Consider the following 25916-nt stretch of genomic DNA (forward strand, 5'->3'; position numbering starts at 1 on the left):
TACTGATTTTATTCAGCCAAGAAATCCAAGGCAGTCATTGTTTTCTCTGCTTTGGTAGCATTGGCCTTGTACTTAAAGGGGACAGTGCTACATTAATTCTTAAAACTCACAAATACTTCAGAAAGGCAAGTTGGTAAATTCAAGTTTCCCAATGACCCAATAAGAGCGATTCTCTAGCCTGATTATTTGGTGGAGCTGCTAACCTGGAACCTGGTGCCAAAAACTGTTTTCACTTAAATTTTTATGACTGAAAGCTGTCTGATGAGGATGAGTAAGATACTTCAGACTTTGGATTCAGGTAAAAGACAACAGACAAATGGAAGTCCATAATACGTGTTAGCACATTGTAGTTACTCACTGGAACGTTTTCTACTCTTATCAAAGTAAATGATAATATTTCACCTCAAGCCGTGTAGTCTAAGAATTTGAAGACATTTAATTTCTGTCAGCAGTGCAAAGCAAACACAGTAGTTCAGTTACTTTAAAGACAACAAACAAAAAGATTTTGTTCAGTGGTTGCATAATACAATGTATGGGGCAAGAGTGTTCACAGCTTCTTGAATAAGCTTGTGATGGGCCTGAGGGTTGACACTAAAATCAGTCAGGAGAAAAATAAAATAAAATAAAATAAAATAAAATCAGTCAGGAGGAGTATTTTATTTTCTTTTCATTTCATTTCATTTCATTTCATTTCATTTCATTTCATTTATTAAATGTTTATTTATTTTTGATAGAGAGGGAAAGCGCAAGCTGGGGAGGGGCAGAGAGAGAGAGAGACACAGAATCTGAAGCAGGCTCCAGGCTCCGAGCTGTCCGTGCAGAGCCTGATGCAGGGCTTGAACTCACGAACTGTGAGGTCATGACCTGAGCTGAAGTCGGACGCTTACCTGACTGAGCCATCCACATGTCCCAAGAAGGAGTTATTTTAGTTTGGGGGCTTAGTCTCTGAGCTCCTGAAAGATTTTTCAAGTCCACATGTCACATTAAAAAAGAATCTTTTAGGGACACTCAACCTAGCATGTTCTTCGAAATGGATTATCAGGGGCAGTTTCTGCAAAATATCAAGGAAGAAGCCAACCAGGTGAAATGCAGTTAATCCCTAGAATAACATAGCCACCGAAGTGGGGTTTGCCTGTGATGTGACCGACGTGCCTCCCGTGCTGTGCCCCATGCGTAGCTGACGCGGAGGAGAGGGGGCCGGTAGGAAATGACCGCCCACAATGACCTGCTGTCCCTCAGTTCTGTGTATAATCCATGCGCACAGTAAAGTTTTGCTTTCTCTTGTACTTTTCGTGACGGTACAGAGTGAAGAATAGTGTTTTCATTAACCTCAAGTGAATGTGACCTTACCTTTTACGCGAATGATTTTTATGATTCTCCTTATGTGGAATTTTACTGTATTTTTACTTCTGCAATGAAGAAAACTGGTTCACAGGGCACAGCTTCCATTGGTTGCCCTTTAACATTAAAGTAGAGGGAAATAAAAGTACTTGCTAAATTCATTAGATAAACATACGATTTCGTTTTTGTTTTTAGAGAATGTGTAACCAGTGCTCTGTGTATCCCACTAGCAAGCCAAAAGAGGTAAGGATAAAGAAATTATTTGTTTTCTCTGCTTTGCTTTATGAGCAAAATTATAACAAAAATTACAAATTTTGTCTGTGACAGGAGTTCCACCGGGCGTCCTGACTGGACCTGCATCGTGGTGGGCTTTACTTCAGGTTACGTACGCTTCTACACGGAGGTGAGCTGAGTGTTCAGCAGTTAGAAAGCACCGCTCGACAGGAATATCTAGTTAGGTGTCCCCATTATACTCGTTTGTGACTCACTGCCTGCTGCTTGGGAATGTGTAGTTGCTACTTCCTGTGGGGGGTGGGTGTGGAAGCAGGGACAGGGGAAGTCATGGTGGAAAGTTTTGGTAGAACCTACTGAGAAGAGAAGCTGTATTCTTCTGAAAAAGAGTGCCTGATATCCGTGGAAAACTGGTGGGGAAACGACAGTCTCTGCCTGGCCATACATGTTCGGGTCCATTCGTAAGGAAACGAGCAGAGCCCTCCTCTTTGCTTCCTTCTAGAACGGTGTGCTCCTGCTCGCACAGCTTTTGAATGAGGACTCCGTGCTCCAGCTTAAGTGCAGGACCTATGAAATCCCACGGCATCCTGGCGTGACCGAACAGGTAGTGTAGAAGACTGTGTTCAAAGTAACAGTGCCTTTACTTTGAAGTATTTTTTTTGTCTTTTTTGGGAAACTTAAAGGTATCTTGTGGCACAGTTAGCTGTGCTGGCATATTCTGGAAATATAACCTGTTTATAACTGAGTAAAGAATCCCATTCTTGCTTTTACTTATTTAATGAAATATCCTATGTTTTATTATATAGTAAAATAAAAGACTGTAGTCAGAGAACCTTAAAAGGGTTTCTTATTTTCAGAATTTAATAGTGACTTAAGGTAGACATATGGTATATATCTTTTTTATTTGGATTTAGCTGTCAAAATTGTACACAACAAAAGAAAAAAGTTCTGACCTATTATTAATACTACTATATTGTACTACCTATTTCTCAGGGGGTGAAGTTTTTATAGTGGGAAATATATTCACTGAACTGAAGATTTTGATAGAAAATAATATTTCATATCTAAGACTCTCCAAATGTACAGTTTTCACTGCCTCCCAGGTGGTGTGAGAATTTGCCTCAGTCAAAAATTAATTGTAGAGCCGTGTAAACTAATACGCTCTTGTTTGACTCACAGTGTACATAGTCAAAACTATGTAAATATGCCTTCCTCCTTTTTACTATCCTGCTTCCAAAAGGTTTCACGTGAACAGATGTGTGTATTGTGTACCTCTGTAGACTTAAATTGTATGAGAGGTGGCCTGGAGACTGGAGCTGTAGAAGAAACTTAATCTAGTAAGAGAGACTAGATTAATTCGTATTCATGCCTTTGAGCGAATTAAGCGTCAATGTAAAGCAGTACCTAGTGATTTGCCATTTTATGTGGCCAGAATACATTCTGTACAAGTTTGGAGAAAGGGGCGCTCAATTAGAACAAGGACAATAAAAGAAACTTTCATTGAGGAGGTGAGATTTGAATTAAGCTGTGAAGAATGGTTATAGAACCTAATTAGTTAATGGTAAAAGAAGGGAAAGTATTTTAGGTAATCAGGAGAAAAATGAAGGGAGATTCAAATGTAGGACAGTGCATGAGACAACAAAGAAACCTATGATAGAAAATATTGAGAAACTGTCGAATAGGCAGAGTGGCCAGTTTTTTTCATAAATTTGAAAACCAAGTAAAAATCATAATGATTCAGGAGATGAGCAAAGCTACAAGGATTTATGAGAAGGAAGTGATATATCAAAGGGATACTGAAGGAATCTCTCCTCAGGAGGAATTGGAGTTGAGAGAGTCTGGAATCAAGGAGGCTAGTTAACTGATTTTTTGAAGTTCTCTGTAATAGACGTGCAGTGTTGGGATGGGACTCTGTAATGGCTGCAAGAAGAGAAAAATGACCAGGACAAAAATCATTTAAAGGAACAATCGACAGGATTTGGTTATTGTCTAGAAATGTAGATGAGTCAAGAGGAAAATGAGTGGTCTCTAAGATACCCACGCTGAAGAGTGCCATTGACAAAGTAGGAAGATGGGACTGCTTTGGCAGTGAATAAAGGTTGTTAAGTTTGGTTTTAGATATGTTGAGTTTGAGGCGATGGTAGGAAATAAAATGAAAATACTAGTATGGCTTGCCATACAGAATTTCTATACAGGCGCAAAGACTAGGTTGAAGAAGTTGGTTTAAGTCATAGATAATGAATTCTTCCAGGTATAGGACCTAGGAAAATAAAAGTGAAGACTGAAAATTTAAGTCTTCCTAATATTCACCACAAGAAAGTAGAAGAAAATGAAACCATTGAAGGAAACAAAGAAGGAGCTCTTGGAAATCTAAGAAGATACTGTGTTCATTGAAGATACTTCTCAAGAGCTGTTCTCTGTTTTTCTATTCTCTAGGTGGTGAAGGTTCTTTGAACATTTTAAGTTGGGTTATGTCTATACTATTTTTTAGAGTTGGTAGAAAAATATAACATTTAAATACTTGCTGTTTGCGAGTCAAGAAAATCTGTTGGCTGAAAAATAATTCTTATTGAACACGGAGAGAGAAGTCTTTGTTGTTACTCTATATTCTACATAAGCATCTTTGGATCTGATATATCAATTTATATATCAAAAGTACATATTCGCTTCTTCTTGTACTCCCAGATCTATTAAGGATCACAGAGCACATTCCCTCTGATTCAATTCTCTGGGGTCAGTGAGTGTAGTGGAAGTGACAGCAGGTCATTGTAGGAGAAGATTCCAAAGAGAGAAGATCTCTTTCTTGAATGTCAAAGGAACTCCTTCTGGGTCTTCTGCACAAAGATCTCTGTCATCCGGCATAATTTCTGTAGCTTTTGGACCATTGGTATTTGTATTAGTATCTCCTTCAGCAGGTCTGTCTGGATTTGGAGATAACTGACTTGCTCCTCCAAGGCAGTGACAAGGCTCTTTCCCCACTGTTGTGCTCAGTGGGCCGTACAGCCTAGCCTTGTGCATCTGTCATATGAGCACCCGTGCCAGCTCCCTCCCTCTGGCTCCTATCCCTCGTGGCCCATAAATCTCTTTTAAAAATGGAAACAGTCTACTGGTCCAGTAGGAAAGAGGGCAAGGCAGTTCTGAAAAGGAGAAATAAAATTTGTCGGAAAGCACATAACATTTTGAATCTAAATAATTAATAACTGTAAGCAACTACATTTGGGTAATTTTTCACCTTTTATATTGACAAAGATCAAGATTTACAAAACTGTTGGTTACAGAATGGAGAAACACACTCATGTATTGGTGGGAACGTAAATTGACAGGTACTTTCTTGAGGGCAGTTTAATAATATGAATGAAAATTGAGAATACTATATGTTCCAACAGACCCAGTTGAAGGAATTTATACTAAAGTAATGTGAAAAGATCTACACAGAAGAATTTTTATTGAAGTGGTGTTTATAATGAAAATGTATTAATTCATTCATAAATATTTATTTACTGCCTATTTTATGCCCCATCCAGTTCTAATCACTGAGAATCCTTGGTAAAGCAGACACACAGAGATCCTCCTTTCCTGGAGCTTATAGTCTGGGGATGGCGAAGGGAGACCAGCAATAAACAACTAGAGATACAAAGATGGTTCCAGTGTCTGACAGGTACTAGGAAGGAAGTAATCATGTTGATGAGGTGGTAAGGAGGCAGGAGAATGGAGGTACCTGCTTGACCTCTAGGGGCTCAGGAGCAGCCTCTGAGCAATTGCGTTTGAGCTGAGAACTGATTGATCAGAAGAATTAGGCAGGTGATGACCTGGGAGGTAAGGTCTAGGCCTGTTCAAAGCACTGAGATGGCAATGGCCTTTGTTCAGGGAGCAAGGGGAGAGAGAGGTGAGATGATAGGTGCGCCGTCCTCCAGGCCTGGTTAAGGAGGCAGGCTGTATCCCAGAGTGCAGAAGGAAGCTGTTGGAGGGCCTCAGTCAGGAGGGTGGTTTCTAGGTCTCCCAAACAAAATTTCTATCACTAAGAACTAGTTAACTAAATTTTGATACATATGCTACCTACTGCTTTAGCCACAATAAAAAATGATTTGCTCGCTTACTGGAGTGGAAAAATATCATTGACATATTGAGTAATAAAAAACATGTTATACTGTATATAGTATAACCTCACCCAAAGCGTATAAGGATGTGTATTGAGACATGTCTGGGATATCAGGTGAGTTTCTTTTTTTTCCTTCTTCTTCTTTTATATATTGTTGTATTTGCACAATGACTATATTTCAGTTTAATGCAATGTGTACATTTTTTGGTTAATCTCACCACCTACCCTGAATGCATTAGATATCATTTACAAAAGCTCTTGTTTGAGAAGAATTGTAGGTCCTTGGCCAAAAGGCATTCTGAATTTAATTTTCCATTTATTTTTACTTTTCTTCTGCTTGATGGTGTTTTGTGTGTTGGGTGGTTGACACTTAACTTAGTTATAGTATTTTCTATTTTTCATTAATCCTGACATTCAACTATAATACAAAAAGTAGACATGCTTATTTGGTAATGATGAGATGTATTATTTTCTTATTTCTTTAATAGAATGAAGAGTTGAGTATCTTATATCCAGCTGCCATTGTGACTATTGATGGATTTAGCCTTTTTCAGTCTCTTCGTGCTTGTCGAAATCAGGTAGCAAAAGGTAATTTTTGGCATGCCGTATCTGACTTCTAACTTCTCATTTAATTTAACCCATTTAGAGAATTAAGTATGTCCTCTAAATTAAAAAGGCTGCCTGTACTAGATTTACAACAAAGACCCTGTGACTGTAAAAATGGGAGTGCATTGTTGGGTAGATGGCTCAGTAAGATAAAGGCAAGGACTAGTAATCAACGCTATGTATTGGGGTGGGAAATTTCATTGCATCTAGCCGAGGAACCAAGTTCTCACTGTTTCAGCAGCTGTTGGGCTGGTTACTAGAATCTTGTGATTCTGCATTGCTTCCATTCTCACCGAGGGTAAGGATACCACTGTGTGCAGGGGAGATTTTATTCCCCACCCCGCCCCACCCACCCGTGGGCAAGGCCCAACAGGGAGTCCACATTGGCTTCTCTTTGCTAACCCGGAAAGCTTCTGAATGGAGAAGTTAAATGCCTGAACGATGTGTATATGGGCAACTACATTATTTCCACACTTGGGGGTGAAAAGTGCACAAATAATCAAGAGTTCTTTCTCGTACTGCTCAGTTTACATTCTTGGGAAGAGGGTGAAGAGCAGAGTTGTGTCCATCAAATTCAAGATGCCATTGTTTATAGATGCAGTAGTACCTGCAAAAATGCCGCCAGCGAGAAACATACCATCAATTTTAAGACCCCACTTTTAGAAAAGCCTTAAACTCAGTGAAAACACCAGTGCTAGACTTCCTCCTTTTCTTCTGGGCTTGGGTAGTGGGGCTTATAATGGCCCTAAAACCAAGTTTGTCTTGTTTGCAGGTTGATGAATTGGTAAAATTAGGAGGTTTTGGTTAATTAGGAGGTCTTTAATGGTACCTGCTTTTCTATTCAGTCAGAACTTGTTGGAATTTTTATGGCTATTTTCATAATCTTTTAAATTATTTAAATTTAGGCATAATAAGCATCATTATCTTGGGGTCATTTAAAATAGTCATTAGTATATATACCTAAAGAGACTGGCAGTTTTCTGCAGGTAAGAATTCAGCCGGTGAAATAAACTAGAAATAGATGATTATTGGTATTGTCAGCCATTTAATTTTTATTATTGTTGAGTTCCTGTTTATCTTTTGTGTTTAAGACCATAAAGCCATTGGTCTCCTAGGAAGTAAGAAAGCCACTAAGTGCCCACCTAAAGTAAGCTGCTCTGAAAAGAATTCTGACAAATTGTTGTGTCTTTTTATTTCGGCATGTAGGAAAATTCTCTTTTCTTGGCCTTACTATCAAAATCTGAAGTGCTTAGAGGAATCTGTTTTTCCCTTATTAAAGTACTTCACTTCCCAGAATAAACAACCAGAATCCAGCTGTATTCTAATATGTAGCATGAAACTTTACTGATAAATAGGACCTTGTGCCTAAACCTATGGCAAGAGGTGTAACTATTGCTTTTCTGTTCATTACTCGCTCACTTGGTGGAAATACTGAGCAGATACAGGCATTTTATTCTTTCTGGTGATGCTATTGCTGGTTACATATCTTTCTATCAAGACTGGCCTAGGCTGTTGTCTTCAAGGCCTTGCTATATGTGTGCTCTTACGGGCATGTCATTGAGTTTTAATTTTTCACCAAGGCACTAGATGCCATTCTCAGGATTTTATCCACTATTTCTCAGCAGGGAGAGATTGTTTCTTTGTCTTCAACTGCAGTTTGAATTCGCCTTAAAGTTTAGTAATAGTCTAGAGTTTTTAACAGCCTTCTTCCAATTATGTGAATGTTCCAAAATCTCTTGTGACGGTCAACTTGCTCTTTTAATGTTTGCGTTTTACATATACTGTCTTGGCATGAATAAAGTTCACTTTAGCCTTGTTTATGTTGCCTTGCCTCATTATTATTATTGAAATTTTAAAGTAATCGAGTTATTATATTTTTAAAGGTTTTTTTTGTAAAACTTCGCTTCATCCATTATAGTTAAGTTTGGATTGTTTAATTTTTGTCTTTAACAGCTGCGGCATCAGGCAATGAGAACATACAGCCACCACCGTTAGCTTATAAAAAATGGGGTCTACAAGATATCGACACTATTATTGATCATGCTAGTATTGGTAAGCCTTACTCATTCAAATTCTTATGGAATTTACTTCTTTTGCTTTTTAATTGATGTATCTCATTTATTAGAAATGTCCATTTATTCTTAGGCGAAAGGAAATGCATTGTCTTTAGTGAGACATGTGGAAGTTACTCCAGACTTACGGATCATTGTAGGTTTATAAGTTTAAGAAGCGATAGCAGTTTTAATAATTACATCTTCAGCAGCAGTATTGTTCAGCTTTAGGTCTTTCCCTATTTGACTTCATTTTTTTTTTTTGCAGACAAGTTTAATTCATATAATCACCATATAGCTCAGTCTTCTAAAAATGTAACCTTTAGACCAGCAGAGTATAGGTAAAAGCAGATTTCTCCTTGCGAGCATAATTGAAGACTCACTGTGTTAGGCACTGAGAACACAGACGAAAAAGACAGAGATGAGAAGGCTTGGTCTCATCAGGGAAGCGTGAGGCTAGCTGGAAGAACCTTGTGGAAACAGCTGCAGTCCCCAAGTGCGCCAGCTGGGGCGGGAGGCGGAGGAGAACCCCTGACGCTGAGGGAGGTAGGGAGCAGTGGCGGACTTCAGTCTGAAATTGGAAGAATGAGTGGGACTTGATCAGAAGCAGCAGCACAGAGGCAGCATCCTAGCCAACGTGTGCTAGGCGTGAGGGGGGAAGTGCACCGCGTGCTGTAAAAATAATGGGCACAAGGAGAACTGGCAGGCAGACATGTAAATAGGAGTCAGATTTTGAAGAGCCTAGTGTGCTATGCGGAGGAATTTAGGTCTTCTCCCAGCAACACTGAGAGCCACTGGAGAATTCTGAGCGAAACAATGGTATTATCACTTAGCCTGTTAGAAGAATCGCTTTGGTAGTTTTTAGTGACTGTAATGTGGGGGTCAAGACTAGAAACTAGGTGCAGGAGGGATACTTCTTGGTAAGAAGTAATGAGTTTCTGAATTAAGGTAGTAGAAATGGAGTGGAGGAGAAAATACTATTTAAAAAATGTGTATTGTTTTCTGTTTACCAACATGTTATATGCTTGTTAAATTCAAATAGTATATAAGTATATAAAGAGGAAAAGAAAAAAATATCCCCTTAAACCTTATACCATCCAGAGATACTCACCATTGGCATTTTGGTAAACATCTGTACAGACTTGTGTGTGAAATGCATGTGTAATATGTATATGGTGATAGAAATAGGTTTTCATAAATAGGATTACATCATACCAACCATATTACAGCCCTTTTCTAATCAACATATTGTAAAGAGCCTTTCAATCAATTTTGCTAAATACACATTTAATCGGGGTCCTGATAGAAAACAGATGGCAACCCTGAAATAGGACAGCTGAAACGTGTTTTATTCACAGAGGAACATTTGGAAAGATGTGGTGCAGGAGAACCACCAGGGATGGTACAGCATCTCGGGGCCTCGTAGCAGCCCAGCTGTTCGCCACTGCTAGGCCACAGGGGGCGAGGGCCTGGACAGTTCCAGAACTTGGAGGTAGTGAGTAGAATCAGCATCTTAGGCGCAGGATGGCTTTTTTTTCACGTGTCACAGGGAAGTAGGTGTCCTGACTTCACTTTCCTTTCTGTCTTTGATGTCCTGATGAGGCTTCCCGTTGTCTGAAGCCAGGCGGATGTCAGCCTAATCTACACACACTGTGCCCTGGGAGTGGGCGGGGAGAGAAGGCAGGAGTGTGAGTCTGCAGGGTCAGACAGAAGATCCCTGACACACGCATCCCGTGGCTTGTTGCTGCGTCCTTCTCATGAGGAGTACTCTGCAATGAAGCACTTTCTTGTAGACATTCAGTGTGTCTTTACTGTTTTGCTAATAACGTAAACATGCTGCAAAATTCCAAAGTGTTGAGTTCGGTTCAGGGTGTCTTCCCTGTTCTGTTAATTGAACTTTGGAACATTGAAACGGGCTAGGAAAAATGATTGGATAGAAAATATTATTCTATTCATTTATCTCCCAGCCTACAAAATGATGGGAAAATAAAAAAGGTACAACGGACTTTATTTTGCATGTATATCTTTATGTTGAAGTTCTGATGAATTCATCCAACAAATAAGTGAACACCTGGTATGTCCTAGGTGCTAATATTGGAGCTAGAAATAGAAGGCAGACGGAACCCCGTCCTGATGACGCTTACATTCTGTGATAGGGAGATACACGATGGACAGTTAAGCCAAATGAATAACTATGGTCATATCACAATGTTAGCCTGCATCATGAGGAAAATAAGCAGAGGGTTATGATGGAGAGTGAAAGGAAGAGGCCACTTCAGGTAGACTGGTGAAGATAAGGCTCTCCAGAGAAGTGACGTTCAGACGGGACATCGGGGGGGGGAAGAGCAGCCAGCTATGTGAAGGGGTGTAGGAAGAGCATTCCAGGCAGAGGAGGGTCCCTGTGAGTCGATTGTAAAGAGTAAGGGGAGGGGCGCCTGGGTGGCTCATTCTGTTAAGCGTCTGACTCTTGATTTTGACACAGGTCGTAATCTCGTGGTTGTGCGATCAAGCCCCATATGGACTCTGTTGGGCTCTGTGCCGGGCATGGAACCTGCTTAACGTTCTCATTCTTTCTCTCTTTGTATTAAAAAAAAGGGGGGGGGGACAGGACAAGGTAGGGTTGGAGATGGAGACTGGGGACAGATCACATAGGGTAAGGAGGTTGGATTCTCTCTAAATACAGGGGATGTCACTGATGGTGTCTAGCTACGGGGCATTTAAAATTATCCTGACTGCTGCTTAGAGGCTTGTGAAATAAAAAGTAAAAGCAGGGAGACCAGTAAGGAGTTTGTTGCAATAAGGGAGAATGGCGGCCTTGCCTGGGGAGGAAGCCGTGGAGCTGGAGAGGGTGGACAGATTGAGATATTTTTGTAACTGGTAAGGGGTGGATTTGAGAAATGAGAGAAAGGAAGGACTCAGGGATATCTGATTTTTTTTAATTTGAGCAAGTTGAGTGGATGATCTGTTTACTGAAATGAGAAATATGGAGAAGGAAGAGGTTTGAGGTGGACAGATCAAGAGTTAGGTTTCTTACAGGTTAACTTCTGACACAATTACACATTCAAATGGAGGTGTCAAGTAGGCAGCTAGATATGCATCTGAAGTTTAGGGAAGAAGTCCAAGTTATTGACACAAATTTGAGAGGGGGTGGTTGACTGTGGGATGCTTCATAGAATTCAGGAAGGGAAAAGGTCCATCAGATTTGGCAACGTAGAGCTCTTCCTTGAGTCTGATGTGAGCACTTTAGGTGGAGCAGTGAGGAGGAAAGCCAGATTGGGGTAGGTTGAAGAAGAAACTTTTCCACCTCTATTTTCAGAAATTAGAAACACAAGAGCCAAGAAACTGGATCACAGCATCTCCATTTTTTATGTTCAGTCTTGACCTCTTCCTTAAAATTCATTTCTATAAAATTCATTTTCCACCAGGGTATCCAAACTTAACATATCCAAATCGGAATTTTTTATTTCCTCCCCCAAACTTGTTTCTCCTTTTTTCTTATCATCTCTTCTGTTGCTCACACCCGAAGATTCTGAGTCATCCTTGACCCCTCCTCTCAGGTTTTTCATCCAGCAACTACCCCCCCCCCACCCCCCCCCTTCCTGCACAGCAGACCCTTTCAGACCACCGCTCATCTCCATCATTGTGAGCACCGTGGTCTAAGCCACCATCATCTCTTGCCTGAACGATTGAGGAAAAAACCATTCTAACTGGTCTTTCTGCTTCCTTTCTTCCCTCTCTAAAATCTGTTTGCCAGTTAGCAGCTAATAGCCTTTTGAAATGTAAGTCATGTTTTTGTCACTCTTCTGTGCAAAATGTTATCTTTATAGTGGCTTCCTGTCTTATTCCTAATAAAATCCAAAGGCCTTATAGTGGCATACAAGGCCTGACATTGCCTGGTTTATGGTGTGTCTTTTGTCTTTTACCTTATCTTCTTTAGTACCTCACCCCCCCCCCCCCGCCCCCACCCCGTGTGTTTGACCACATCTCCTAGCTGTTCCTCAGATACACCAGGAGGCCTCCTGCTTGAGAGCATTTGTGATTGTGGCTCCTTCTGCCTGGAAAATTCTACCCAGCTAGCCATGGCTCGCTCGCTCTCTCACCTCATTTAGGTCTCTGCCCAGATATTATTTTGTTAAAGAGGTCTTCTTTAGCCACTATAACAGACCTAGAAAATTATCCGAGTTTGACTTTATGGAAATTTATATTAAGAGTTAAATTAATATTTATATTTTAATAATAATATTTAAAATAATAGTGGGTTAACATTTAATCATAAATTATATTTCAAAATAGTATTATATTTACATAAATAGATTTTAATATGTATTTTAACTGTAAATTGTAATTTTTATAATATAAATTATATTAATATTTATACTAAGTTTCAAAGTGTGGCAAGGCCTCAGATAAGATGTTCAGGAAAGACACAAAAAATTCACATCTAAGGAAATACACTTATAGTAGGCAGCTTGTCTCAGCAGCAATATTCACCTCATTCCTAATAATGAAAGCAGTGTATATTTAATAAGAAATCGAAATATTTATATATTGAAAGGATATGGGGAGAAGAAGGGCTGCCAATAAGCTGTATCTTCATTTACCTTAAATCAATGAAAAATAATGCTCAGATTGGTGACTCAACAGACCACGGGTCTCTCGATTTCACCACTTTGCCGCAGTACAGAGAGCAGGACAGCACACTAAGACCTCAGGGATGCAGTCAGCGGTTCGTAGGCTGTGGGAGAGGAGTGCCTATTGGAGTATAGGGAGAAGTTATTTAAAAAATTTTTTAAAATTTATCCTGGGGGAGAGAGAGCAGGTGCATTTAGTGTAGGGGCCGAGAGAGGGAGAGGGAATCTCAAGCAGGCTTCTCGCTGCCAGTGCAGAGCCCAGCATGGGGCTCCATCCCACGACATGGGGATCATGATCTGAGCTGAAATCAAGAGTTGGACACTTAACTGACTGAGCCACCCATGCGCCCCGAGAGAGGTTATTTTAAAACTTAAATTTCAGGGGCACCTGGGTGGCTCAGTCAGTTAAGCGTCCGACTTCAGCTCAGGTCACCATCTCGCGGTCCGTGAGTTCGAGCCCCGCGTCGGGCTCTGGGCTGATGGCTCAGAGCCTGGAGCCTGCTTCCGATTCTGTGTCTCCCTCTCTCTCTCTGACCCTCCCCTGTTCATGCTCTGTCTCTCTCTGTCTCAAAAATAACTAAACGTTAAAAAAAAATTTTTTTTTAAAAACCAAAACTTAAATTTCAATTTATATGTCACACAGTCCACCCTTTGATTTCATTCTGGTAGTGTCAGGCCAAAGTTAGGCAGATTTTTATCACATAGTAAAAACATTTTGTATATTGAATCATGAATTTATTCATGAAGGTGGGACAGGTGTTCTCTTTCAGAATAGTCCAACTTTGACAATTATTTGATCACTTCAATCCCTCAGTCCAGCAAATGGCCTGCTCAGGCTCTCCCTAAAAGTATTTCCTTTCCCAGGACTCTTCTTCAGGAACATCGTGTTTTTTGACCATTTGCAGGTCAAGTCGAGGCAATACCTGTATGTGAAAATTAGGGTAACTCCTGTTCCAATCTACACTGTATTTGAGTTTAGAACTTTCCAGCTGAGTATCTTCACAGACCATGTGAATACCCAGGTACCGCATCTGTGCCTGAGTCCACATAGGTTGAATCTTAGCAGCACATCTTTACTTCCTGGATCTCTCAGCTTCCTCCACCACCTGCTGCTCCCATCTCTCTCTCCCTGCCCCCAGGTGAATTTACATGGCCTTGGTTTTTCCTTTGCTACTCCAGACAAGCATGTGGGTGTCAGCAGTCTGTCTGCTTTTACTCTTAGAGCCTTGGGGAAACAAAAAGTTAACTCTTCCTTCGAAAAGGTTGGGGATTTCTGGACTACAGAGTAAAGGTTTGAAAGTGTTTTGTTTTTTGCTGTGTTGGGAGGGGTAGGATACAGAGCACAGATGCTCTCATCTTTTTGGTGGCCGTGTAAATTAACACCACCTCTATGGAATGCAGTGTAACAGTATGTAATAAAATGTTTAAAAATGTGATCCCCTTTGAGAATTTCTGTCTGTAAGAATTTTCCGTACTGATAGATGTACATAGGTGTCCGAAGACATATCAGAGATCTTTATCACAGCGTTACTGGTAGCGGCAAAGATGGGAAACAACCTAAATATCCATCAGAGGTCAAATCAGTTACGGTATGGCCGTCGTGGAATGTTCTGGGTGACTGAGAAGAACGTGGCACGTCTCTTTGATGTTTTTATGAAATAAACGAGTAAGACACACATCCTTTTACTTGGTGTGCTGTCATCTGTTGTACAACATCTCCTGAAGGCGGCATAAGACACGGTTTCACTTGTTGCCTCTAGGAACTGACTGATGCCTGGAGATCTGGGCAGACTGGATACCTTTTGTACTGTCTGAATTTGTATGTGTCAAAAAGTTAATATTGAAATTTTGTAGTATTTTACGGCTTAGAGAAATAGGTGACACTTTTAATATTTTATGACATTGGTTTTACAGTCATTTAAAAATGACTTTTATCTGTTATATAAAAGTAAGCAGTTTGCATCTTTGAATGGAATCGAAAATGTAATGGCCTGAAGTGACAGTGTCATTTCAGTGCATTTAGCTCACGTGTTGTTGCTCTTGTTTCGTCATTAGGTATTATGACTCTGTCCCCGTTTGATCAAATGAAGACTGCTTCCAATGTAGGTGGATTTAATGCAGCAATTAAAAACAGCCCACCTGCCATGTCTCAGTACATCACTGTCGGGTCCAATCCATTCACTGGCTTCTTCTATGCTTTAGAGGTAAGAGTTTTGTCACTGATCACGGGTAAGGCCTCTCTCGCTTTTTCACCTTGTCTGCAAATTGGATATTGTAAGTTAGCCTTAGAAAGATTAGGCAGTTTACGTTTCTAAGTTTTCAATTTAAGCTAAAATTAGTCCCCACTGACTTCCTTCTAGATTCTTTAGGTGAACTGAAAAGGTACTAAAGTCAGCGTAAAACCAACACATTTCTCCATTTCAGCTCCCCCAACTTCCTGAACGGTTGATTTGTCTTTAAACACTGGTGCACTAATCAGCGTCTCAGGGTTACTTCTAGCCCACCAGAGACTGCAGTAAATCAGGAATTGTAAAGTTACCCGCTGTGGCAGATAGAAGTGGTGAAAATTGGTTCCTAAAAATAGGGGAAAGTTAGGTGCTGGACTTGGTGGCTCTCATTTCTCGGTTATAAAACAGCCTTCTTAGAATTGTCCAAACTATCTTTTTACTTTAATAAAAATATACATTAAAAAAAAAAAAAAGAGGGACGGGAGCCAGTTGTGGGTAGACAGGAAATCCACAGCCTTGCTAGAATAATGCCATGTTAACGTCCTAGTTAAACTTTTTAAATTAAATTACAGTTTAAGGAGGCTAATCCTGAAGATAAAATGGACTGCTGGTGATTTTACTTTTAAACTGTAGAGTTAAAACTTCTGATTATATTCCTACTTCCTAAAATCATGTTTATTGCACTCTCTGAAAGATGCTATTTTTGATGGTCCAGGCTTTACAGCCTTTCAAACTCTTTAAAAGTAAGCCTTGTTTAGAAAGTATATTTTGGTTGTCAGCTATTCCCTGTTCTCTTTCAAATGTCTTGTTTTTCAGGGAAGCACGCAACCATTATTATCTCATGTTGCCCTGGCTGTTGCAAGTAAGCTCACTTCGGCTTTATTTAACGCTGCCAGGTAATTACGGAACGCTTGACTGCAAGATGATCTAATTTGTATCTCGCTTGGTTTTCACATCTGTTTTGATAATCTGCACATTAGAATGTTGGAAGCCCTGGTTTTATTCTAAATTCTCTTTCCGGTCAGTGGTTGGCTCGGTTGGAAAAGTAAGCACGAGGAAGAGGTGGTGCCGAAGCAGAAGCCGAAGGTGGAGCCCGCTGCCCCGTTAGCTGTAAGGCAAGTTGGCCGTGCTCGTCTCCCGTTGTGTGTTTGTGAAAATGTACCGTGAAATGTATGGCCTTTAAAAAAAAATTTTTTTTTTTATGTTTTATTTATTTTTGAGAGAGAAAGGGAGAGAGCATGAGCAGGGCAGGGGCAGAGGGAGAGGGAGACACAGAATCCGAAGCAGGCTCCAGGCTCCGAGCTGTCAGCACAGAGCCTGATGCGGAGCTCGAACTCACAAACCATGAGATCGTCGCCTGAGCCGAAGTCGGGTGTTTAACCGACTGAGCCGCCCAGGCGCCACGATGGTCTTTCTATGAGTTTGGTTGATTTGTTGATCTCGTGAGTTTGTGGAGCTTCTGAAAGTCATTAATGTGAGACTTTTTCTGTCGGAATATAAACTCCACGAGGAAGGTGATTGTCGTGTGTTTTGTCCACAGCTGTCTCCCTGTCATACAGTAGGCGCTCAGTGTGTGTTTGTGGAGTGTGCTTTCTTGCAAACACCTAGAACCTTAGCTTAAGTTTTAGGAAAATTAGTTCTGTGATAGCTGTTGAGTTTTTTGTTAGGTTTATTTATTTATTTGAGAGAGAGAGAGAGCATGCCTGCATGGGGGAGGGACAGAGAGAGAGAGAGAGAGAGAGAGAGAGAGCAGCGCGTCTGTGCCGGCAGTGTGGAGCTTAACATGGGGCTCGATCCCACAAACTGTGAGATCATGATCTGAGTTGAAATCAAGAGTCAGATGCTCAACCACCTGAGCCACCCAGGCATCCCAGATAGTGGTTACAGTTTTTTAAAGAAAGTTTAGTTTGTCAATCAACTGTGTAAACTTAAAAAGTGCTTAGTAACTTCTTTAAAAAAAACAAAAACGAGGAGTCTGTGCATTCAGGCACTCTGAGGAATGCAGGCTTGTCCTTTTTTGTTGACTTCACTGGTGCTGTAGGATAGTGTATTTGTCAGATTGTGCAGGGAGAGGGCGTGATTTTTGCTTGATTTTGTTTTTAAATCGTTTGTGTTACCTAATATAAAATACTACCATGAAGGGAAACAGAATTCACCCCCCCCTTGTAGATATTCTTTAACTAAAGAGATATAACGAACTGTTATTAAAATTTATTGAAGATTATCCTCTAAGGTTGTTTCATATTATTTTAAAATACTGTAACACCTCACATTTTCTAAATTCACTTAAGAATCAAGAAGTAAGCCAAGCTGCCCTCTGCCTGCCCACAGATGTAACAGAATTTAGACACTTTGTCTCAGGGGCTTTTCTCAAAGTGAGTGCACTTGGTCCTTTTGTAGTACCTCTTTACTTTTATCTTGCAGTTCTAGTAAGATTGGTTATAGACCAAGAACAGTTTAAAGGTAATTATTTAGGGGCACCTGAGTGGCTTAGGTGGTTGAGCATCTGACTTAGCTCAGATCATGACCTCACAGCTTGTGAGTTCGAACCCTGCATTGGGCTTGGTGCTGACAGCTCAGAGCCTGGAGCTTGCTTCCGATTCTGTGTCTCCCTCTCTCTCTCTGCCCCTCACCTGTTTGTGCTCTGTTTCTCTCTCCTCAAAAATAAACATTAAAAAAATAATAATAATAAAAATATAGTTATTTAGAAGAGGGAGAGTTCTTCAGGCAGATTTGTTGGTGCCAGTAGGTTATGATATCTAGCAGAAAGTAGAGGTTAGAAATACAAACTTAAGGGGCACCTGGATGGCTCAGTCGGTTAAGCGTCCAGCTCTTGATTTTAGCCCAGGTCATGATCTCACGGTTCGTGAGTTCAAGCCCCTCATGGGACTCTATGCTGACAGATTGAGACCTGCTTGGGATTCTCTCTCTTTCTCTCTCTCTCTCTCTCTCTCTCTCTCTCACTCTCTCTCTCTCTCTCTCCCCCCCCCCCCACCTCTCTCTCTCTCTCTCTCTCCCCCACCTCTCTCTCTCTCCCCCACCTCTCTCTCCCCCACCTCTCTCTCTCTCTCCCCCCCACCTCTCTCTCTCTCTCTCTCTCCCCCACCTCTCTCTCTCTCTCTCCCCCACCTCTCTCTCTCCCCCACCTCTCTCCCTCCCCCACCTCTCTCCCTCTCCCTGTCCCCCTCCCCCTTCCCTGCTTGAATGTTTGTATGCTCTCTCTCAAAATAAATATTTAAAAAAAATGAACTTAGGACAGATGAAATATGCTTGTATAGAAGCGTAGTATTCTAAAATTGGTCATGAGGGTACTGTTTCCTCTGATATAACACTTCATCAAGAAAAGATAGTTATACTTGATATTCTCAAAAAATATAAGATTATGGATACTTAGGTGGAAAATCTATGAAATAAAACTTACCTGTTTTTATTTTATAATGGAAGAAACTTCTTCTTATGCATTTTGTGTTGCAAAATGTCTGGTACGATTAGTTAATAAATTCACCATGAATCCGTGCAAAGTTTATATTTCTTTACCTAAAAGCAGATTTTGCCTATTTTATTTACACATTTCATTATTCTGTTAACTTTTTCTAGATTGGAATTTGATTTGAGCTTTTTATTTTCTTTTAAATATCAGATTTGGACTTCCAGATTCTAGACGCCATGGTGAAAGTATATGTCTGTCTCCATGTAACACGCTGGCAGCAGTAACGGATGATTTTGGCAGAGTTATTTTATTGGATGTAGCTAGAGGAATTGCAATACGCATGTGGAAAGGTACTTCCTTATAAAAATCTAGAAAAAAGTTAATTTGCTTTTTACCCCTATAGTTGAGCAGTATTCTCATCCTTCAGCTTCTAATTAACAACACTGCTTAATGCATTACGCGTATGCTTGCTTGCTTTCTTTTTTTTTTTTTTAACAAGAACTCCCATCAGCCACACTTGATCCAGTCCAGTTGGTCTGTTAACTTTAAGTTTGATCAGTTTATACGCTTTTAATTTCTTCCTTATGTCCTTTTCAATTCTGTCCTTGTCAAATTCCTCAAGTCAGTTTCTTGCTCCTGTTATATTCATTCCACTTCACAAGGTCACGCTTAAGTCAAATGTTCTCTTCAAATCTAGAATGCTAAGTCTTTCAAACTAAAGACGGCAAAATAATTTTTGCTTATCTGACTTCCATATCCATATGCTGGGGTCAGTTTCTTGGTAAAATGTCAGTTAGGAGTTGTAGTTAGTTGCTAATAAACGACTCAAGTTTGGGATTGTAATGATATGCCCATGACAACCTCAGGAGCCCAGTCGCCTTTTATGTAGCTTCCCTACTCAAGGTTATTTCATGGTTCAAATGACTACTGGAGCTCCAGTCTTCTTGTCTGAGTTCCATGAAGGAAGAAAGGAAGAGGAAGAACTTCCAACTGAGTCAGTCCACTTTGAAGATGATTCCCTGCCAAGCTTTTTCCACAGTGCATTAGTCAGGACTTAGTCACATAATCATACCTAACTATAAGGGAGACTTGAAAATATCTAGGCACATTGTCAGCCTGAGAAAGGTAAAATCTCTTTGACCAAGGAAGAAGGGGAGAATGCATTGTTTTGGAATCCTTGGAATAGTAATATGTCGGTAATATGGTAGGAAATCCCAGCTGTGATGCAGTGTGGTCTCTGCTTAGCAATGCGAGGAAAAATGGATTTGAGGAGATTAAAGTACTCTGGACAGATGGAGACCAGTATCACCTTCTTGCCAGAGAATTCCTGCAGTGTTTACCTGTTACATGTTTAAGTGTCTATAGAGGTAGGTTTCAGCGCCGCAGACACATCATTTCTTCTTAGTGTCTGTCTTCTGAAATAACATCAGGGGTGGTTCTCAGCAAGACTTTTCCGGAATATAGAAGACATAGGTGTCCCAGCGGGCCCACATCCACTACAGTGATGTTGTTGGAGGCATTGTGGCCTTCCCTTCTGCGGCTGGTGCTGTTCCCCCATATTTGGAAGAGAGGGGCCTGTGGCCGGTGGAAGGGGCCCCCCTGAGATGGAAGACTGTGTCGGCTGCCTCTTCTCAGAGGCAGGGGCTTCCTGCTGCCACCTGGCACCACATTCCCCCCCCCCCCCCCCCCACCGTCTGCATAGCACCACAGGACTTGAAAAGCACAAGATCAAGTTGATCTTTTTCTTACATTTTAATGGGACTTTTATTCAAATCCAAGCCTGGTAACCTCCCCCAGAGTTTTTAAAGGGAAAGAATTTTTTAAAGAGAAGGAGGGGAGAGAATGGGATCAGGGAAGGGACTCATGAAGCCTTAATGACAGCCGTTTTCGTTTTAAAAAAGTGATCGGAAGCAAATTTAACAAAATTCTGGATTTAGTATGACTTGGTGATTGAGTCAGTATTTGTTACAATTATTATTATCTTTTCTGTTGAAGCCATTTCATAATAAAAAGGTAATGTGCTTTTATAGCTCTTCTTAAACCCCTGGCTAAAATATCCCAGAGTGCATCAGAAAGCTATGGTTGAACCTAGATTCATTAACCTAATGAGCTGCCCTTTTCCTCTGTCTCAAAGGGTATCGAGATGCACAGATCGGTTGGATGCAAATCGTAGAGGACCTCCACGAAAGGGTACCAGAAAAGGCGGATTTTTCCCCCTTTGGAAATACTCAGGGTCCAAGTCGTGTAGCTCAGTTCCTTGTGATCTACGCACCCAGAAGGGGAATCTTGGAAGTGTGGGGCACACAGCAGGGGCCTAGGGTAGGAGCCTTCAACGTGGGAAAGCACTGCAGGTAAGCCGCAGACCCCGTCATTTTCCTGGTTACAAAAAGGAATGCTTTTGTTCGAGTAAAGCTTTTATTAAAGCTGCTTATTAGATTGCAAGTCGTTTGAGGATTGCAGTGTTCTCTGTTATGGTTTTTCCCTGTGAGTGCCTGGTGTATAATTAAGGAGTAAGTATTTAATAGCAACAACAAAAAATCTTAATGAAAAGGCCATGATATGCTACTGAATTTAATAAAGTGACCTGTGGTGTTGCCATTTGCCCCCATCCCTTGCTTATGCTGTGGGGGCTCAAAAGGAGAGATTCCTTCAGATTCCCATGGTGATGATGTTAAGTGAGGTGAATGCTTTGTTTGCCATAGGCCTGTCGCTTAATTTTTCTAACACATTTTAACAAGGCGTCATTCTACCAGTCACCTCTGCTTTGCTTGTGTTTTTGGTATCAGTTAGTGTTTCTTTTACTTAGTGGTGCCCCCAAATCGAGACTAACGTAGGGGTCCCTAGCTATAATATAAGCACTTCTGGCATTTCTCCTTTCTCTAATATTCTTACCGTATTGGTATGTGATTTCCTCAGGCTTCTGTATCCTGGCTATAAAATAATGGGCTTAAATAATGTTACCAGTCAGAGCTGGCAGCCACAGACTTACCAGATCTGTCTTGTTGATCCAGTGTCTGGAAGTGTGAAAACAGTAAACGTTCCTTTCCATTTGGCACTGAGGTAAGATCAGGTATCCCTCTGCCAGCTTTTCCATCCTGTGTTTTGCTCTTGGTTTTGTAGTTATTGTTTTGTTGTTGCTGTTTTTTTCTCATTAGACAGAGATCTTTATTTTTTTTAACGTTTATTTATTATTGAGAGACAGAAGCAGAGCGTGAGCAGGGGAGAGGTAGAGAGAGGGGGAGACACAGAATCCAAAGCAGGCTCCGGGCTCCGAGCTGTCAGCACAGAGCCCGACGTGGGGCTCGAACTCACGGACCGCGAGATCATGACCTGAGCTGGAGTCGGTCGCCCAACCAACTGAAGCACCCAGGCGCCCCTAGACAGAGATCTTTAAAGTTAAATAGGAAGAATATAAAGGAAAAGAGACTTGGAGTGTGCCAGACTTAGAAGGAAAGCGATTTCATGTTCTGTAAGAATTTGTTGTGTTTATTGTTTTAGCGACAAGAAGTGTGAGCGAGCCAAGGACATGCACCTAGTGAAGAAACTGGCGACCCTGCTGAAAACAAAACCTCCCAATCTCGGTGGGTGTCCTTTAGTCAAAATAACAAAGCATGCTCTTTCATCATTTTCTAAATTAATAGCACATTATAAATGGAGCCATCGAAATAGTTCAGGGGCGCCTGGGTGGCTCTGTTGGGTAAGAGTCTGACTCTTGATTTCAGCTCCGGTCATGATCTCAGGGTCGTGGGATGGAGCCCTGGGTCGGCCTCTGCGCTGGTCGTGGAGCCTCCTTGAGTTTCTCTCTCCCTCTCCCTCTCCCTCTGCCCCTCCCCTACTGTTGTGTGCTCACTTGTGCTCTCTCTCTCTCAAAAAAAAGATTCATCTCTGAGCAGTTGCAATTCCTTAAAATAAGGTGAGCTGCAAGTAATCCTGCATATATTTTATTGGAATTGCTCTGTAAAGATGAAGCTTGCCACCTGGGAGATACTAACATTCATGTAAAGTAACAATGTGAGAGAAACCAGAAGTCCTTTAGACTGACTGACAGCTACAGATATATGCATTTTTCTTTCCACATAAAGTTTACCTTGTAATAATAGTGAAAAATTTAGCTTGGTTAATTTTCTCTTTGTAGATTTGGTTGAAACAGAAATAAAGGGACTACTTCTTGATATTAAGTATCCTGCAACGAAGAAACAAGTAAGTATGCATGTGAATTTTCCTGACGAGTGGCTGTAACCTATTTCTCTTAAGAAAGCCTTTGTTTTCCTCTTTCCCTCCAAACATGACAGGGTAACGTCTTCCTTTTCATGTTTTTATTCATGCAACCTTTTTATATTCATATATGGAAGTTGTGTTGTCTCTCTTTCTCCTTCTTTTTCTTTTAAAAATTAAGCAATACTACCATACACACGTATGCATGTTTTAAACATAGACGCACATATCTATACATAGCATCTATTCAGGTTAAAGAATAATAATAAACACTTATGTATGACCAGCCCCCTGAGGAAATAGAATGTTACCAGGAACTCTGACGAGCCTCCTGTCCCTCCTCAGTCCCCTCCCCCTCCCTAATGTGACCAGTGTTCGGAATTTCGTTTCTCTGCAGTTGATGGATGTACTGCATGTGCTCACGTACTGTATGGATTCCACCCTGTGACTCTGCTTTCTTCACTCGCCTCCTGTCAGTGGGCATTTAGGTTGTTGCCGGTGTTTTGGTTTTTTGCCATTACCGTGATACTGTGATTATCCTTGTACTAGGATACTGTATCTTTGTTTCCTGGTGCCCGGTGTGCAAGAGTTGTGCAAGAGTTTCTCCTGAGTTTTATACCTAAGAGGGGAATTGTAGGGCATGAGCTACGCTAGCTGTACGAGTTGATGAAAAATTGCTTCTCGAAGTCCTTGTGCTGCTAGTTCGCGTTCTCACGTGTGCTGTGTCAGAGGCCCTTGTCAGACTTCTTGAGTTTTGCCAGGTTTGGGATTCTGCTGTGACGATTCACTGTGATTCCTGTCCTCGCACCCTCTTATCAAAACCCTCATAATGCTGTTTGAGTTTTGGCTGTCTGAGTTCTTACACGACGCTTCAATCCCCGTGGACATCTCTGAACTCCTAGTCTGCTTTTAATCAGAACCGAATAGCTAACGGCTCCTTGTTTTCTAATTACTTGATGTACATGGGTTATAGCTCACCAGTTTTTTTTCCTTTTTACCTCGTTTAAGCCCCTTCAAGTAGGTTCTTCACCAAAGATGTCTGTTTCATAATCCACAGCAACTAAAGTAATGCCGATGTGTGGGAGAATTTAGTGAATACTGATTTCTTATCCCCTCTTACTGTGGTAGTCATTTTGTTGAGACACTTCTTCTTGTTTTATTGTAAAACAGGCAAGTCCCTGTGACTTTTCATCCAGTTTCCATTCTGACAGGGCTAATTAGCTCTCATGTTCCTCAGGGCAGAGTCTTGGTTATGAAAGCTGACGTTCCTCTGACAAGGCGGGCACCCAGGAGAGGTAGTTCAGAGAATCTGTAGAAAGGGAGGGCTCTCACCCAAACAAGGCTTCTCATTTTGATACTGTCTTTTCTCTTACATCCTGGAACAACAAAACTGGGAACTTTAGCATATTACAGACTGTCATCTTGGCCTTTTTAAAAATTACTGCACTACTGAATTGTGCGTGAAACTATGAATTTTATTAAAAATGCTGGAAAAGCTGATAGTAAAAGTTGTGTATTGTTTTCAACACTAAGGGGGGAAAGGAAACCAGGTTAGGCTTGAGAAGACTGAACAAATAGGCAGCCAGCTGCCCCTCTGTGTAATAAATACCAGAACACAGGCGGTTACATTTCCTTGGGTGTTACCTTTCTCAAAAGTCGCTTTCTTTATATCCACCATGTAGTGAGGCGACTACATCATGGGCTTGACCAACCTCTTGAGCCACCCCCTGAGCCCATTTCTTTCCCACACACACACAGAGGGGGTTGTGGTACCATTTTTGTCTCATGCCATATTCTCAGCCTGCCTTTGAAACTATTTAATCTCATCGATAAAAAAGCCAATTTAACGTGGTAGTATGAAAGGATAAGTATGAGCTTCAGCCGCTGTGTCTACCCATTGGTGATTCTGATGGTTGCTTCTTTAGGCATAAAGGGAGATTTTGGAACTATGGTGAAGGCTCTAGAGCATCTACTGGGGGAGGGCAGGAGAGGTAGCTGGGGTGAGGTGGCGCCATATATATCTCCCATGGCCTGTAGGTTGACCTGGCCGTGCTCAAATGCAGTCATTAAGCAGTAATTAAGTTCTTGTCAGATTTTGTTATTGGCACATCAGCAACAGCCTCTGCTTTTCATTTATGCCCGTGGGGTATAGACTTACACTCTTCTTACTGGTGAATGGCTTTGTCTCGGTTTCTGTTTGTCTTGGCCGTTCTGTTAAACACCGGTTGCCTTCTAGTTGTCTCATTCTGAGTCCGGACTTTTTGTCATCCACCATATTGGGTATGCGATGAAATTCATTGATTATTGCGTATGATACAACCCTCATTCTCAGGTACGTATGCTAAAACATCTTACCAATGGAGCTTCCCTTGGGAATTTGGGGCAACGAAGGTGTAGGCATAAATACAAAACTTAAAAAACAAAATCATTACCTTTTAATTGTTGCAATTGCTCAATATCTTTCTTCTAGGCTTTGGAAAGCATTTTGGCAAGTGAACGTTTACCATTTTCCTGCCTTAGAAACATCACTCAGACTTTAATGGACACTTTAAAAAATCAAGGTAATAGGGTTTGTACTGATTGGAGGTTCTGGTCTCGCTTCAGATTTTACAATTCTGATTATAGAAAGCTGTTCCTGTTAAAGATACCATGATGTTACTTCAGCGTGGAAATAATACATATAAGACATGGCATTTGGAGACTTTTACTCCCTATTTAGTATATGCGCTGATCTTCCTCTGAGCTTTCTCTGAATATAAAAATATTACTCTTTCAAATCTCTCTACTGGGGGAAGGACACCAGCATAGGATGGCGAGAAGTGATTATTCTGATACAGTTATACACATGTGAAAGCCATTGGCACGGGGAGGAGATGAGCTGGTGGTGTGCAAAAAACAGCCAGGTTCTCTTGCTGGCATTTTCTTCTGTTTACCTTTATGGGAGGAGAACAGTTTCTGCAGATGAAGAGTTCTTTAATTTTGTTTTGACAGGAAAAATGATAAAAAAATGTATGCTTTGAATTAATATTCTTTTAGTGTATAGAATCCACATTTTCTCATCCATTTCCCTCAGGAACAACTGAG

At 41.0% G+C, this 25916-nt stretch overlaps 1 protein-coding gene and 1 non-coding gene across 6 annotated transcripts in view; both read left to right on the forward strand.

Annotated features, from left to right (window-relative positions):
* Nucleotides 1–25916, forward strand: part of RAB3GAP2 (RAB3 GTPase activating non-catalytic protein subunit 2) — a 102280-nt gene that overhangs the window by 38039 nt on the left and 38325 nt on the right. For all 5 annotated transcript variants that reach the window (XR_008424542.1, XM_053908962.1, XM_053908964.1 and 2 more), the window contains exons 5-18: nucleotides 1537–1584; nucleotides 1669–1744; nucleotides 2075–2176; nucleotides 6160–6259; nucleotides 8231–8329; nucleotides 15015–15163; nucleotides 16004–16083; nucleotides 16213–16302; nucleotides 18828–18967; nucleotides 20752–20968; nucleotides 21534–21677; nucleotides 22116–22198; nucleotides 22753–22817; nucleotides 25303–25393. Coding sequence is in view for 4 of the 5 variants with exons in the window: in XM_053908962.1 (XP_053764937.1) it covers nucleotides 1537–1584; nucleotides 1669–1744; nucleotides 2075–2176; nucleotides 6160–6259; nucleotides 8231–8329; nucleotides 15015–15163; nucleotides 16004–16083; nucleotides 16213–16302; nucleotides 18828–18967; nucleotides 20752–20968; nucleotides 21534–21677; nucleotides 22116–22198; nucleotides 22753–22817; nucleotides 25303–25393 (1484 nt within the window). In the remaining variant the exon portion in view is untranslated. The remainder of the gene's footprint in view (nucleotides 1–1536; nucleotides 1585–1668; nucleotides 1745–2074; nucleotides 2177–6159; nucleotides 6260–8230; nucleotides 8330–15014; nucleotides 15164–16003; nucleotides 16084–16212; nucleotides 16303–18827; nucleotides 18968–20751; nucleotides 20969–21533; nucleotides 21678–22115; nucleotides 22199–22752; nucleotides 22818–25302; nucleotides 25394–25916) is intronic.
* LOC128778929 (small nucleolar RNA SNORA36 family) lies at nucleotides 10173–10304 on the forward strand. Its single transcript, XR_008424788.1, has one exon. It is a non-coding gene; the product is annotated as a small nucleolar RNA SNORA36 family (small nucleolar RNA).

Source organism: Panthera pardus, unplaced genomic scaffold (genome assembly GCF_024362965.1).
Source record: "Panthera pardus isolate Hobbes unplaced genomic scaffold, ASM2436296v1 HiC_scaffold_21, whole genome shotgun sequence".
In the NCBI taxonomy this organism is placed as follows: Eukaryota; Metazoa; Chordata; class Mammalia; order Carnivora; family Felidae; genus Panthera; species Panthera pardus.